Source organism: Mitosporidium daphniae (assembly GCF_000760515.2).
Source record: "Mitosporidium daphniae strain UGP3 chromosome Unknown contig-114, whole genome shotgun sequence".
Lineage (NCBI taxonomy): Eukaryota > Fungi > Microsporidia > Mitosporidium > Mitosporidium daphniae.
In genome coordinates, this window is record NW_013546717.1 from 1 (window position 1) to 15,252 (window position 15,252).

Below are 15,252 nucleotides of genomic sequence, written 5' to 3' on the forward strand. Positions count from 1 at the left end.
TTTTCCAAAAAGATGAGGAAATGCACCGGGAAAGGCTGTGGCGATCTCTGCACAGGGATAGGAGAGCTTTCCGATGGATGTAGTTTGGTCGAACCCGAACACCGACGAGCACTGGTTGAAATTCAAGCACTTTTGTACACGTAGAATTGTATCAAACATGTAGCCATAGTATTCCGAATCCAAAAAGATAAACGTTTTCTCCGGATTGAATCCAAACGCAGCTATATCTTTGGCATTTTCAATTGCATATCGTTTAACGTCATCGAGCGTCAAGTGCTCCTTGAAATGGAACTTTTCATCGTCCGTCAGTTGTATGACAAGATGAACATCAAAAACCTCCTGTAGCCATTGACAAAATATAAATGGGATGGCATGTCCCAAATGCATCGATTCGTTTGAGGGGCCTCTTCCTGTGTACAGGAAAAACGGCTTTCCTTGCTCGTGAAGATCGAGAATCCGAGACAAATCCCTTTAATTATGGAAACACAAATACCTATGCGCAAAGAAGATTCCACGACGGATTAAATGGTGAGCAGGTCGCCCGGTGACCTTTTCCAATCGCTCAATAAGATCTGGCGTAATCCTCGACACTCCGAATTGGACGATCAGCTTTTCATAATCGATTGCCTTGATTTCGCCGTCAACAACGGCACCCTTAACATCCCAGGGCGTAACCTGTTGATCGGTCTCCATTGGGGGTATTTCACGCTTGGAATTTTCTTCGATTGCGATGTGAGAAAATTGATGACAAACTTGAGATGACGAGTTCATAAAAATTAAAATTTGGCCTTAACCTGGCTATTTGCCATCACTAGATGATGAATTATGAATAATCGCTATTTCAAACTTGTGGACGGCTTTAAAGGGTTAGGTGGCAAGTGAGAATTCCATAGAAAATCCAGCACCTCTGTGGCTTCTACCGCGATCTTAGCGCCACTTTTGGTACTTGATTTTCAAGATAGTTGTCATATTTTTATTCCGAGTTAAATATTTTATTATGCCTCGTTGAAAGACTTACTCCCCTGTAGGCTCCTTCTCTGTAGGCTCCTTCTTTGTAGACTCCTTGTCTGTAGGCTCCTCTGTAGGCTTCTTCTCTTTAGACTTCTTCTCTGTAGACTCCTCCTCTGTAGGCTTCTTCTCTGTAGACTCATCCTCATCTGTAGGCTTCTTCTGTGTAGACTCATCCTCCTCTGTAGGCTTCTTCTCTGTAGACTCATCCTCCTCTGTAGGCTTCTTCTCTGTAGAAGCTGAAGTATGCTTATTATTTCTCTCTTCTTCGAGATTTTTTCTCAACCCTCTTTTAATATGCAAGTCCGTACCATTATTTGGTTTCTTAGCAGAGGTTAGTGTTACAGATAGGCAAAAAAAGGCAACTATAAAAAGAAAAACAGCGCTTTTGAAGCATAGCTTTACCATTAGAAGCAAATACGAAAAAGCCTGGTTCTGCTCTTATAAGCTTTCATCCATTGGCCATCGAAACCTCGATTGGTTAGATTCTAACCGTGTGTTATTGGTCAATCTTCACGATTTGATTACCAATCACAGTCCTGGTTAATGCAGAAAAGGCGACCAAAATTTAGCTGCATTTTAAATTTAAAGTTAAAATTTAAAACCGATAATCCACATTTATATGAGCGTATTTGCAGAGAAATTATGTTTGATTTCCTCCCGCAGAGCTTATGTAAAAGTAATTAAAAGGCGGAGTTGTGAACTCAAAAACGTTATTGCATCTCGTATTCCATTTAACCACCCATCGCTAAGGAAACAAGAGCCGGGAAGGCGAAAAAGTGTATTCGAGATTATTTATGGGATTGATATTCCCCAGTCTTTCAAGTTTGATACCAGGGTCTTATCCCAGCTTGCATCAGATCCAGGCGAGCTGCTCACAGCTGCTATTAACAGGCTCATGGTGTTTTCTGATTTTGTTTCCATTGACTTTATCTGCAATCCCTCGAATATCAAGTATGGCGTATTCTTTATTTTAGGCAATCTTCCTCTTTAAAAGGAACCATCATCCTTCCGCATGTTGTTGATCCAAATGTTAAAATCGCCATCCTGGCAAAAGTATTTTTCCCCCTTCTTATTTAGGATGACCTTGCCCTGGCAGCAAAGGCTGCCGGTGCTGAATGTGTTGGCGCCGAGGACATTGTCGAGCTCGTAGCGTTTTGGATATCATTTTTAGATTTTATCGGGAAAAGAAATCTTTTCAAGGATAATTTGTGCCCCCGATATGGTCCATCTGTTACCAAAGGTGGCAAAGATCCTCGGGCCCAAAGGTCTAATGCCCACAGTTAAATCAGGTATGTTGATCTTTGTCGCCAACAAACTTTAGGAACGATAACTGATAATTTTAAGGAAGCATTGACACATGTTTCGTACTCATCATCGTATGCGTTCAATAGAGAAACGGGGATGATATCTTTGTCAATTGGAAGCGTATCGCCAATTTGTTCAATTTTAGACGACCCAGGGCAAGGAGAATTTGGTTGAAAATGCCACATCCGCCATTGAACAATTGTCTTCGCTCTCAATTGGAAAGCAGAACGGTAAATATATGCGCTTTATGTTTAGAATCGTTTATTCAATCTTCATATGTTAGATTGCGCTCTCAAACGCAAGAAGATAACATTCAGTTAAAAAATTCTCAATTTCCAGAAATTCATTAAATTGCAAATTTGCCGTAAATTAAATAATAAACTTGCCCTTTGTCATGACAAGATCCAGGTCATCATTTAAAACCGAAGATCAACCTGTCAGGCCTATTCCCAAATCGCTTTATTCGATATTATCGATTGAAAAAGACGCCTCTTTTAGTGAGATAAAAAAAGCTTACTATAAGCAGGCGCTTTTATTTCATCCCGACAAGATCGCCTCTGCTAATCCATCAATTGGTTCTCAAGAGGCAACGAAAAAATTCCAAGAACTGGGTGTGGCATATCAAGTTTTATCTTGCGAATCTAGTAGACGCGCCTATGACCTTACTGGGGAATACTCTGGTGAGCCATCCATATCTCCTTGTGACGATTTCAATTGGAGGGAATATTTCAACTCAATTTTCACTTCAGTAACGATTGATGCCATTGAAAAGGTAAGGCTAGAATACCAAGGTAAACTTTTACGCGTTTAATTTTATTAAGGCTCAAAAGAGGAGAAAAAAGATCTTCTCCATTTCTACAAACACCACAAGGGGAATATGGATAAAGTTTTGGATGAAATACTGTTTAGCGACTCCAATTTCACGGAAACACAGCAACGGTTGATTAAGATTTTACGCGAAGCAATCGAATCAAACGAGGTCAAGGGTTATCCCCAGTTTTCTGAAAGCACAACCGAAAAGGCATGCAATTCAAGAATTCGGAAACACGAGAAAACGGACAAAAAGTTCAAAAGGGCTGTTCACAAGGAAAATGCTGGAGACCATAACCTGATGCCGGTCAAAAAGAGACAAGCCCCTTCTAAAAGTGAATTGGTTTTGCCAAACAGGAAAAGACAGGCAGATTATTTTCTTAATGACCTGGCCAGAAAATATTCAAAGAATGGCCCAATTGATTTGAATCAGGATCCTCTTTCTGATGAGCAATTTGAGAGCATTCAAAAAAAATTTCACCCCTCAAATAAAAGGCCAAAAAAGTAAATTTTAATTTGGATGGCAATTTTTCAAATGGCACCGCGACAAGTTCAAATTCCCCTATGTTGCATTTGCTTGGGCATTACTTCGGCCTTTGTTTACAAGTCAACGATAAGATATTACAGTATCATTTCAGAGCAAGGTCTCAAGTGAAGGGGATTTTGGGCCTATTTTTGAATTTCTGCTCGGCGATAAATAATAAAGCTAACATGGTTGTTGTCAAGACATGCTCAAAGTGATGGATGCGGTAATCTCTGTATGGATCAGATGTAAAGTGAGCATCTTTAAAATGGGCGTCGAATAAATCCAATTGACAAATTAAATCGGTTGAAAAGCTTGAAGAGTGCTTTATTTGCCCAAAAGCCAGCTGCAAATGTAGTGGCAATATGAAGTGACAACGCGAGAACGCAATGGCGATGGCGCACCAACTAAAATACAACCATGCTAGCTTTGAGCCCAAGGTACGTTCAAATTCCCGTCTTTATTATGATGAGACTTTGGCAAACGGGTGAAAAAAAGCAAATGATATCGCAAATCGGGGTGCTGGATCTCCTCCAATGATGCCTTGAAGACCGCTCAACAGGCATATGAAACAATAAAAAAAGGTTCTGGTGTTGTTGTGCAACTTTGCGGTCTTTATGCATGTCGGGTTTGCTACTTAAAGTTTATTAATGGAAGAGAACAAGGCGCTGCGATGAATTAGTTGGCTAGTATTTTTGCAACCACGGCATCGGTAAACTGGACAGTGGATGAATTACCGGAAAAATCGGGAGTCCTCACCTAGATTTATAAAAGCAAACAGCCAACGAACATTTTTCTCTGCAATAAGCTGAAAGATGGATTTTTCAAGAAGGCTGCCATGGCCGCCGAGGCCCAAGTGCTTAAGAAGCCAGGCTGCCGACAGGAGAATAGAGGTTGGGTTTGCCTGGTTTCTATCCTTCAAGTCCATGGCCACATGCCGGGCTCCCGTCTCAAAAATAGCAATGTCGCTGAAATGAATCCCAAAAAGTACATACCGTCCAATATTACAACCAGGAACCACGCCTGGGCCACCGACCAAGCCCGCAGCAATGTTAGCACATATGCTTCCGTAAAGATTTGGGCAAACCATGACATCAAATTGCTGAGGCCTGGATACCATCTAGTGGGATTATTTTGCAGGAAAAGCAAACCTGCATGGCAGTGTTGTCTACAATCATCTCTTCGAACTTTAAATTTGTCGATGCATATTCGTTTTGTGAGACCTCTCGAAAGATTTTCAAAAAAAGGCCATCAGTAACCTTCCTATTCGGTGACACCATAAAAGTTACATGATGTTGGCTTTGTGGATGCAGGTTACTTTTTTTCTCCCTTGCCTCATGGCAAAATCTAATGCAAATCTTGTGATACGTTCGGTTTTTTCGCGCGTAGTAACTTTGAGGCTTTCAATCACACCAGGAACAGGCTTGGGGATTAAATAAAAATGGAAGCTACCTGATGCTCAAGACCAGAGTACTCACCTTCCATGTTTTCTCGGATGATGACAAAATCGATATCTGTAAATCGAGAAGGGGCTCCAGGGATTGTTTTAACAGGGATGACGTTGGCAAACAAATCCAATTCCTTTCTCAATTGGTGATTGAGAGAGCAATGCGATGTGTTGATGGGCGTGTAAAAGACACCTACAGGCATTTAAAACACGACGGGGATACCTTTTAGTCCGATTTTTGTACGTCTCAACGACTCAATAGCGGCCTTTAGCTGAGATGGGTCGTTGCAATATCCAGATACCTCGATTTCCTCAAAGTCGATCGGCACATTCATTGCCTTAAATACTGTTTTCACCGAATTGCACATTTCCTTCCCAATGCCATCCCCAGGAATCAGGGTGACGTTGTATCTGCCGCCATATTTTTCCACGCCGCAAGACGAAACTGTACTCATGGAGCCTAATAGCCCGGACAGGCATTTGCTTGCCGAAGAGAATTGTCGCACCAAGCCAGCGCATCTAAAAGAGACCATGTGAAGAGTTGGCCACTAAAAAATAAAGATCATGCAAATTCCCGAATTTATTTATTTATTTTTCCAAACAATTTCAGCGATTTCAAAAATGAAGGTAAACCCTCTTTTTCGTAAGGCTTCAGTGCAATTGCAGTGGCCATATTTTCGGGCTGCTCCACCCAAATGGTGTGGTCAATGCACGCATGCAAAAGCGCATCTTTTAGCTCGCCCATATGGGCCTCGTCACGGACCTCCAATATGATCGTGGTCATGGACCCTCGAGCACCATCGGAGGTGTATTTTATTACATTTGTATCATTCCTGTATTGATGTAGGCAATCGATCGATGCATGGATGGCCTGTGCTATGACCGAGCCAAGCGTCCAGTTTGGACGCGCAAGCAGGTCATGGCGAAGCAAAATAACTTGCCTCATGGCCAGGGTGTAAAATTAATTTTTACGGCATGTCCAATTTCCCCGCAATTACAATGTTTTGTCCATGCATTACGTAATCTATTGGACCTGATGTGTCGCCCGTGCCCGCTTACGTTATTTAACTATTGGACCTATTTAGTCCACCTATGTGCAACTCACAGCTAAATCTAAATTTCAACACAATGATGTCATCAATATCAACATCAAGCACTTTAGCTTGTAACACACACAAAAAGGGCGATCATCTCTTCACGCTTAGTCCAATCCCTGAAGCATTGATTGAAACCGATGATGGCGCCATTTCACCCCAAATCTCTACAAAATCACACGCCCATCGTACCCTTACATTGGACAAAAAGCAATGCTGCTCGTGCGGAACCTTTGTGACGCCCGTTTGGCGTAGACACTCATATTCCTCGATATTGAACCTAGATACATCTCCCTTGACATTCGACCCCTACAGTTCGTCAGATGAGGCAAGCATTGCACACGGCAGCGACAATGACAGCAGCAGCAGCATTTTAATATGCTCCGAATATGCGGCTCAGAAAAGGTACCTTTGCAATGCCTGCGGCATCAAATACAAAAAGCTGAACCAGGCGTCTTTCATCTCGTCATCCCGCTCGCTTCAAAAGAGAAAGTCGCTCGACTATTCCATCGACATCAAGCCAAAAGCGGAGGCTTTTTCCGTGTACGATACAAATCGAGAAAATTTTCTCGGCTCCAATGTGCCCATTTTCCCGATAAAAAGCCCCAAACCGATGCCGAAAGTGCGGAGGCCCTCGACTTCGTTTATCTTTTTTTGCAGAGAATACAGAAAGTCGCTTACCAAGCAAAACCCGTCGTGTTCGTTTGGACAAATCAGCAAGATTTTAGGCGAAATGTGGTCTTCCCTGCCTGATTCCCACAAACAGGTTTGTGCTTCACGTTCCGTTATCAACGCTATTTATGTAGATCTACATTGCTCAAGGTCAGCAGGATGAATATAGGTATGCGATGGAAAAGCAGGCCATGTTCTCGAGCCTGTTGGGAAACTTGCCTCTCTCCGTGAACGACAATATCATCGGTGATGGTTCGTTTTTGCATCCATCGCAAGGCTCAACGCCCCTTTCGGCCTCTCCGGCCATCAACGATGCTTTATTGTCAATGGATCGATCACAAGAGATGTCCAATGTCAATGGCAAGTATTGTTTCTACCATTACAATCCCAACTCGATCCCGGCTCAAGCTCATGACTTGAAAGTGATACCAGAAACGCTCTCTGCCGCTCAATATGAAATACCCGTACAGGGCCCTTGTTATTCTCAAACCCCCGTATTTATTGACTATGCTGCAGCTAACCAGCTGTTGTTTCAATTCCCCTATTCCTATCCCCAGGATATTTATCCCATTGCAGATGATCAACAAAAAGGCTTCAACAGTTGATTGCTTCCCCTAATCGTTGCACGATTTATCAATAAAACGTTTCTATAGCTCCATAATCGACCGCCTCCCCATGTTCCACAAAGCACGGAAAAGTCGATTTTTCAGCATTGATGTTTGCCCCCAAGCGGGTGTCAGGTGACTCACAACAAACAGGAGTCAGGTGACTCACAACAAAGCAAGTCACATGACGCATAGCAAAATGCGATGTGTGTCCCGCCACAAACACAACTTGTACCCAGCAAAAAAAGCGATGCACAATCATGCCGTTGAATTCCATTTTGAATAAAACAGCAAATAGATCATAGATTAGCGTAGACGCATCAATTCAGATCAAAAAATACAGAAATGAATTTCAAAATCGGCCCAATCATCATTTTCCTTTTTTGGATTTATGTTAGATCGACCACCTCTTCACTCAAATGCTTACTCCCAGGCATTTATCAGGTCATCTTCTGGATGCGATCCTCTTTCTCACCATGACGTCCGTGCTTTTCTTTCAGCAAGCCGGCGCATATGGCCCCACAGGACATTGTCTTGTCGCAATCTTGGGATATTCGTGGTCCTCGGAGTATTCAAAGTCTGTTTTGGATACCTTTTTTCCGACGGCAACTGCCCTTTGTGCTGCTGCTAACTGGCCAGATTCAATTAAAGGAAATCCGCTTTACAAACAAACCATTCGCGAACACTATATGTCAGATTGGGAGAGTCCAGAGCCTTTCTCTTTTCACGATAACCAAAGATGTCCACAAATCCCATTTGATGCAAAATCCTGCCCCAACGATCATTGCATCATTCGAGCTATGCACAAATATTGCACAAAGCTTTATTATCAATTTGAGACGATCTTACCACACATTGAGATGAGTCTTTTCAATGGGAAAGAAAAGCGGCAGCAGTTGGACCACTCTTCCTCAAAGGAGTTTAAAGAATCTCTAATGTTTATCATCCATTTGCTTGGAGACGCTCATCAGCCTCTTCATCTCTGTGGGAAAGAGAGAGGTGGAAATGAAAGGATCGTTTCGTATAACGGGAAAACGATCGATCTTCATTCGATGTGGGATACTCATCTTCTTTCTAGCAAAATCGAGCAACACCATCAAGGGTCCTACGAGCAATATCTCCTGGCGCTGCTAGCTCAGGAAACCGCCTCAAAATATGCCAGCAATAAGCATGGGAAACAGCAAACACAACAACATGCAATCTTATCCCTAGAATGGTTTGTGCAGTGGACCTCCATGGTAACTTTTATTCTAATTCGATAGGTTCATTGCAATTATGCGCCTGTCATTTGGAATGATGTTTTGAGCAGAAAGGTGTTCGAAATCGCCCATTCTGAGTATGAAAAAAATGCTTTCAACGTCATGGATGATTTATTAATTGCAGCGGGGCATACGTTGGCACAAGTGCTTGATGAAATTTTTAGCTTGAAAAATTAAATTGAAATTGATTAAAAAAACGTTGCATTTTATTTTTTTGCCTTATGGTCCTTCCAGTTCAGCACTATGATAACACTAAAATTTACAATGTTTCTGGCTACAACACAGCCAAGCTACCGGAATGGCTGATAAATAAACACAAAAAGAGGTTAAAGAGAGACGCAGGTATCCAACTTTTGGCGGCTTAATTATTTAGATTTCGGCAAACGGATAGACTTGATCCAAGATTTTGAATTTCCAGAAGCCTCAAATCGGCTAATGCTAACGCAGGATGGTCAGAGTATCGTGGCCACCGGTATTTACAAGCCCCAAATCAGGGTTTTTGATCTCAACCACCTATCTTTAAAATTTGAACGCCATACAAATGCCGAAACAAGATCTTTTGTGCTGTTAGAAGACGACTGGACAAAGCTAGCTCTTCTACAGTCTGACAGGACCGTTGAATTCCATACACAGGCTGGACTTCATTATTCAACGAGGATACCAAAGGCTGGAAGAGAACTCCTTTATGACAAAGTTTCTGCCGATCTTCTAATTTGCGGATCATCGTCCGAAATTTATCGCTTGAATTTAGACCAGGGGCGGTTTTTAGCTCCACTTGAAACCGGAATCAATGGGCTAAGACATTTTTCGTCCGTCGACTCGATTGAACAAAGTTCGCAGCATCGGCTACTTGCCATTGGAGGCGATGGTGGCTTCGTTATGCTGTGTGACCTGAGGCACCGGAAACCCGTTGGTAGGCTGCCGTTGCCCCGAAACCCCATTGTCAACTCGACCTCCGTTTCTACAATGAAGTTTTTTCCGGACGGCCTAAACTTGGCGGTCGGGCTGCATTCGGGCTCTGTCTTTATATATGATATCAGATCTCCTGACCCGATATTGGAAAAAGAGCATCAGTATGACCTGCCAATCAAAAAAATCGATTATCATGAAAGCAGCCACCAAGTTGTCTCAGCAGACGCTAAGATAGTCAAAGTCTGGGATCGCGTCTCAGGCCAGTTGATGGCCACCATTGAGCCGCCATCGCAACTTAATGACCTCTGTATACAGCAAAAAACAGGGATTTTTCTGATGGCCAACGAAGGGCCACAAATGCAAAGCTTTTTCATACCGGCCCTCGGCCCTGCCCCAAAATGGTGCTCGTTTTTGGATAACATCACGGAGGAGATGGAAGAGAGCCCCCAACCGACCGTTTATGATAACTTTAAATTCTTGAGGAGAGAAGACCTTTCAAGGTTTGTGTTGCATTTGAACGTTTACCTTTTAGCCTGTGTCTGTCCCATTTGATTGGAACAAACATTTTGAAGCCCTACATGCACGGCTTTTTTATCGATTTCAGGCTATATGAAAAGGCCAAGGCCATTGCAAATCCGTTTGCTTACGAAGAGTACAAGAAAAAACTTGTCAAGGACAAGYTTGCAAAGGAATCGTCCACCAGAATTACACGCAAGAACCTTCCAAAGGTCAATTCTGAACTTGCAGAAAGACTACAGAGCTCTTCCAAAGATCCTTCCTGTTCCGCGCTTGTTGATTCCCGCTTTACAGAGCTGTTTTCAAACGCTGACTTTGAAATCGACCATGAATCCAAAGAGTTCAGGCGGCTAAACCCATCGCTCACGCCTGCAAAGACCACCGCAGATACAAAGAAAATCACCCAAATATCCACCACAAACAAACACCCTGTTTCCGACGATGAAGATGTAGATTCTGACGATGAAGAATATGGAATTAGGCGGTGATCTTCTGATCGTGTTTAATAAAACAAATTTATTCAAACTTTTCCTTCTCATCGCCATCCTCAGTCAAGGCAGCATATATGAAGGAGGCGACAATCAAATTTGCAAGAACGATCGAAAAAACCGCCGAAAATATCAAATTATCGGGGAAGAAATACCGATAGCCAGCGAAGCACACAAACGGCGGAACAATAAGCAATGCCGCTGAGTAGGTAAACAGTTTGATCCAAAGATCGGTGGGAATCGTTGCAAGCACTGTTTTGGTTGGTGGCGGTGGCGGCTGGTACTGAGAAGTCTGCGACAGCAGAGCCTCAAATTGGTCTGGAAGGGGATCCTCCTTCTTTTCCAGATCATCACAGTCTGCTTTGCCAGAAACAATGGTCTTTTGGTGTTTAGATTTTAAAATTGACGGTTTAGGTGCTTTTGGGGAGCCATCCTTGACACCTGGCATTTGGCTCGCTGTGGTGCATAAATCTTTGCTTTGGTCTTGTGGAGAACATGGATTTTCGCTTTGGCCGTCGTCCGCCATTTGGTAAAACGGAAATTAAATTCAACTTCAAATTAACTTTGGAAGGAAATGGGATTTTAATCCCCGTGATGAAAAGTGTTTCCTTCCAAACGGAAGTTCAGATTAACGGCAGATGTGCCACCCTTTCGTCCAGAAACTTTCCCATTTACTCCATTGCTAGCGTTTCGCAGCAAAGTCACGATTCGTATACACTTTACGTTGGAGGTGGCGGTGGTACTTCCAAAACAGGCATTCCAAACGGATTTACTTCCATGGCCATCTCTAGCGAGTCCGGCATCCCACTTAATGCAGAGGAGGCCCCCTTCTGCTCAACAAAAGACACAGTTCTTGGGTTGAGGTCTATTTCGGACACCGAATTTCTGGTTGCCGTCGGCGATAAAGTAGTCAAGGCTATCAAGGATTCGGGCGAGTTTCACATAACCAACCCCAAATCCGAGTCTTTTTCACTTGCCGATGACGACTTTATTCGTTTGGTCAAGCGTATCGATGCAGACAAGTTTTTCGTGCTATATGCCAGCGGACAGATTTTTTCGTACATCAACGACAAATACGAGTCCATTAGCGACCAGTTTCAGCTTGAATCAATGTCCGATATCAAGTCGATCGACGCCTTTCAGCAGCTCATAGCCATTACCACGTCAACGTTTGTGCACATCTTTACATTTTCTGTTGATGCGAAAAACGGCTCAATCAACATTATGGCGGATAAGCGCCAAACCGTCAAGGCAGATGCCATCAAAAGCATAAAGATCCGCTCCTTTTGGTATGTTTACTCGTTTTCATGTTAGCTTTGGAACAATGGCCACCAACGGGTTTGGATATGCCGTTGTAAATTCGAACTTGAACTCCAATAATTCGTCCTTTCTCTATTCCTTTGCAATCGACCAAGACACCCAGGTGTGGGAACTGCAGCGGCAAGTTCTGATAAGCTCAAAGCATACCGCTATACAATTGGCGATCAGGTGTGCTATCATACCATGTTGACATGTAGTTCCAATGGCCTGGTTCTTGCGGTAGGGTTTTCCAATGGCGACATTGTCAATTATTGTGCGCATAGCTTTAAAGTACACGTGTTTTTTGTAACACTAGGTGTTCCAATCCTTCAAAAACTGCCACTCTCTTCCTCCAACTTGTCTCGAATTTGTAAATTTTTCCCAGCATCTCATTTCTGGTTCGCCAGATGGATATTTAAATATTCTCCCGGTTTCCGTATATCCAGTGTCTGGGCCAGGCATCCTAACTCGTGGTCATATATTCCTATTGTCCCTTGCGCTAATAATTATAGCCATTCTCCTTAGAATTTTGATTGTTCAGGTTTAATAATAAACGAACGCAATAATTGACCAGGCAGGGCGCATATTTTATGCCGGGGATAACTCAACCACTATGAAGTCATCCTCATTCATATGATATGAAAAGACTAGATCTAAATTTGAGGTTCCATCAGGACTTTCCATGCTGTTTTGGCTTGAATATTGCAGCGGAAACTGGTGGTTCTTATAAGAAGCCTAGTTTTGATGCAAATTTAGACCGCCTCTGATTGGTATACACAAAGTTACGATTGGCTTCAATTGATATTAAATGTTGGTGTAAATTTTATTTCCAATATGTTTGCAAATTTCATGATGGCCCTTAAAATCGCTCTGGCTAAAAATGACGTCCCAAAACATCGTTTTCAGTAGCAACATGGCACATGTGCTTGACCACCTCGCTTCAGCTTTGATTAAATAAACTATACATACCAAATTGACATGATGATATTTGAATTATAACAATGCCCCGCTGCCCGAGCCAGAAATAGAGATCGATGTGAAGGGTTTAATTATTTCGGCAATTTAATTTATCAATTTTAAAGAAAATGATTGGTCAATTTTTAAAATACCAATTTCAGTGCTATGATAGGCTGAAATGGATCGTAGAGATATAATTGGATGAAAAGGGAATTAAATCAACCGAATCTGGCAGAAATTTTTATGACTTGTATTCTGAAGACAATTTCAACAGCACTAGCAATAACAAGCATACCAAAGAAGGAAGACTGGGGATATGATGGAACGCAAAAATTCACAACATCGCTTGATCAAAAACACGATGTACAAGCCGATGCAAATAAAGTACCAGACGACATCGGCGGCTTGCAAAAGGCGGTTCGATTGTTCAATGCAATGAAGATTACACAGTGTGAATCGGTATTGGAAAATCTTATTACCCCGACTGAAAACATTGAAATCTTGAACACGCACCATCAAAGCATTGTCGTCAAAGACGACTCATATTTTGTTCCTTTTTACTTTACAGCGGTTGCGGCAGCCAAACGCGAAAATCCAAAACATAAAAGACGATCAAATGAGCGAGACGAAGATTTATGCTATGAAGAGGAACAAAGCGAAAGGGAAGCGGAACGGAACCTTGAAACCGAGCCACCAAAAAAGAAGCCAGCATCAGAACAAAATAATAGACCCGAGGAGTATTACATTGCAGCACTTCAGGAGAAGCTGCCAAAATGGGTAAAGTCCTCGTCCAATTTAAGAAAAAATTCGACAGTATTTTTGTCGGGACCAGATACCGATTTGGGCATTAACATTGCAAACGAACTGCTCAACTTGCCAAAAGAAGAGCCATCAACCGCAAAGCTCAAGGAAATTTTCACAAAGCTCGACCAAAGCGACAAAAACACAAAACAAGCTCTGGGGCTATGCGAAGAAATTGAAGCAATGTTTTATGTTTATCGATACCATTTCCCGATTCTCATAAAGTTTGCCTATGCAATGACAAGCGAATTGTCAAAGGCAAACAAGGAAATTGTATCCTTAAAGGAAAAAGCCGCAAAGTCCAAAAGATGACAATGGCCACTGGCCGGTCAGCTGGCTGGCTATGGGATTTGCACGTAATAAATACTTCGTTTATCTCTGGTTTGCCGTGAGAGGGTCAATTCTTCGAATTTCTGATAATATTTGAATGATCGCAGTTGGTGTGATACCCTCCAATCTTTTAAGCATCCCAATGTTTGTCGGCTTAAGCTGGGTGAGCTTTTGGGATATTTCTGCAGAAAGCTTCAACGACCCATAATCAATATTTGGAGGAATCAATGCAAGCTCGTCTCTTTTAAACAGTCTTAACTCCCTTTCCTGCTGGGCTATCAAGGGGGCGTATAATGCTAACCTCTTAGAAACACAAAGAATACCCATTACACATATTCTGTTAACAATTTCCCTAGGAATGTCGCTTAACCCAGGAAAGATTTCAGCCAGTTTTTCGAAAGTGACAGCTTTCATTTGAAATAAGTCCCAATAGCTAAGAGTGTGATAATACGCCAATAAAAACCTTCTACGAATACCGTCTAAAGGGACTGTGCATATTCCCTTGGTGAGAAATGCATGAGGAGAGTACGAATGCTCAGATAACATGGAAATGGCATTGTTGATGCAGTCATTAACAAAAGTCGCCTTTTGGGTCCGGACCAAATCAGATACCAGGCCATGCTTGTGCCCTTTCATCGTGAGACGTAAATCAGCATTGTCCGAGCGAAGGCTAATTCTGTATTCGGATCGACTGGAAATGGAATGTAAACACCTACCTTGTAAAAATTCTATAAGGTTCTTGGGCGCCTTTTGTCAAGAGATCGTCAATGAGAACACCGATATATGCCTCTGATCTGTCAAGAATAAAAGGAGGAAGGCATTTGGCCGATAACCCTGCATTTGCCCCTGCAATGACACCTTGGGCAGCGGCCTCTTCATATCCCGTTGTGCCATTAATTTGGCCGGCTAAATAAAGGCCTTTAACATTCTTTGTCTCGAGCGTAGGAAGCAATTGCCTGGGATCGACAAAATCATATTCCACGCCATAAGCTAAAAAGTTATTGATGGCCAGATTTCTACCAAATTGATGGATTTTAGCATCCTCAAGCCCAGGAATGGATTTGATAACCTTTTCTTGGACATCTTCAGGCAAGCTCATTGAGATACCATTTGGATATATAAGCTCAGAAGTGTAGCCTTACAAGAAATAAGAATCCTATGCAAAATTACCTTCCGGTTCAAGCCAAACCACGTGCCTCTTCTGTGTGGGGAATTTAATTATT

General features: G+C 42.4%; 11 protein-coding genes across 11 annotated transcripts; 6 read left to right on the plus strand and 5 right to left on the minus strand.

Moving 5' to 3' along the window:
• Positions 1-771, minus strand: DI09_114p10 (tryptophanyl-trna synthetase; the record flags this gene model as incomplete). Its single annotated transcript, XM_013384031.1, has 2 exons — positions 1-469; positions 494-771. Coding segments are annotated over 2 exons (747 nt in total), but the record flags the coding sequence as incomplete, so codon positions are not given.
• A 65-nt stretch (positions 772-836) lies between these two features.
• DI09_114p20 (maltooligosyltrehalose trehalohydrolase) lies at positions 837-2,501 on the minus strand (the record flags this gene model as incomplete). The annotated part of the gene is made up of 3 exons (XM_013384032.1): positions 837-945; positions 1,019-1,332; positions 2,328-2,501. The coding sequence occupies 3 exons, from the start codon at positions 2,499-2,501 to the stop codon at positions 837-839; spliced, it is 597 nt and encodes a 198-aa protein (XP_013239486.1).
• A 209-nt stretch (positions 2,502-2,710) lies between these two features.
• Positions 2,711-3,634, plus strand: DI09_114p30 (DnaJ domain-containing protein; the record flags this gene model as incomplete). The annotated part of the gene is made up of 2 exons (XM_013384033.1): positions 2,711-3,107; positions 3,147-3,634. 2 exons carry the CDS (start codon positions 2,711-2,713, stop codon positions 3,632-3,634), a joined length of 885 nt encoding a protein of 294 aa, XP_013239487.1.
• A 748-nt stretch (positions 3,635-4,382) lies between these two features.
• Positions 4,383-6,042, minus strand: DI09_114p40 (uncharacterized protein; the record flags this gene model as incomplete). The annotated part of the gene is made up of 4 exons (XM_013384034.1): positions 4,383-4,769; positions 5,102-5,289; positions 5,341-5,615; positions 5,699-6,042. 4 exons carry the CDS (start codon positions 6,040-6,042, stop codon positions 4,383-4,385), a joined length of 1,194 nt encoding a protein of 397 aa, XP_013239488.1.
• Positions 6,043-6,224: 182 nt separating this feature from the next.
• Positions 6,225-7,467, plus strand: DI09_114p50 (HMGbox protein; the record flags this gene model as incomplete). The annotated part of the gene is made up of 2 exons (XM_013384035.1): positions 6,225-6,956; positions 6,997-7,467. The coding sequence occupies 2 exons, from the start codon at positions 6,225-6,227 to the stop codon at positions 7,465-7,467; spliced, it is 1,203 nt and encodes a 400-aa protein (XP_013239489.1).
• A 476-nt stretch (positions 7,468-7,943) lies between these two features.
• DI09_114p60 (uncharacterized protein) lies at positions 7,944-8,903 on the plus strand (the record flags this gene model as incomplete). Its single annotated transcript, XM_013384036.1, has 2 exons — positions 7,944-8,705; positions 8,730-8,903. 2 exons carry the CDS (start codon positions 7,944-7,946, stop codon positions 8,901-8,903), a joined length of 936 nt encoding a protein of 311 aa, XP_013239490.1.
• A 44-nt stretch (positions 8,904-8,947) lies between these two features.
• Positions 8,948-10,642, plus strand: DI09_114p70 (uncharacterized protein; the record flags this gene model as incomplete). Its single annotated transcript, XM_013384037.1, has 3 exons — positions 8,948-9,068; positions 9,100-10,094; positions 10,121-10,642. 3 exons carry the CDS (start codon positions 8,948-8,950, stop codon positions 10,640-10,642), a joined length of 1,638 nt encoding a protein of 545 aa, XP_013239491.1.
• Positions 10,643-10,670: 28 nt separating this feature from the next.
• DI09_114p80 (uncharacterized protein) lies at positions 10,671-11,168 on the minus strand (the record flags this gene model as incomplete). Its single annotated transcript, XM_013384038.1, has 1 exon — positions 10,671-11,168. One exon carries the CDS (start codon positions 11,166-11,168, stop codon positions 10,671-10,673), a length of 498 nt encoding a protein of 165 aa, XP_013239492.1.
• DI09_114p90 (uncharacterized protein) lies at positions 11,138-12,466 on the plus strand (the record flags this gene model as incomplete). Its single annotated transcript, XM_013384039.1, has 2 exons — positions 11,138-11,943; positions 12,058-12,466. 2 exons carry the CDS (start codon positions 11,138-11,140, stop codon positions 12,464-12,466), a joined length of 1,215 nt encoding a protein of 404 aa, XP_013239493.1.
• A 633-nt stretch (positions 12,467-13,099) lies between these two features.
• On the plus strand, positions 13,100-14,011 carry DI09_114p100 (uncharacterized protein; the record flags this gene model as incomplete). Its single annotated transcript, XM_013384040.1, has 1 exon — positions 13,100-14,011. One exon carries the CDS (start codon positions 13,100-13,102, stop codon positions 14,009-14,011), a length of 912 nt encoding a protein of 303 aa, XP_013239494.1.
• Positions 14,012-14,071: 60 nt separating this feature from the next.
• DI09_114p110 (glucose-inhibited division protein A) lies at positions 14,072-15,128 on the minus strand (the record flags this gene model as incomplete). The annotated part of the gene is made up of 2 exons (XM_013384041.1): positions 14,072-14,699; positions 14,746-15,128. 2 exons carry the CDS (start codon positions 15,126-15,128, stop codon positions 14,072-14,074), a joined length of 1,011 nt encoding a protein of 336 aa, XP_013239495.1.
• Between the last annotated feature and the right edge of the window lie 124 nt (positions 15,129-15,252).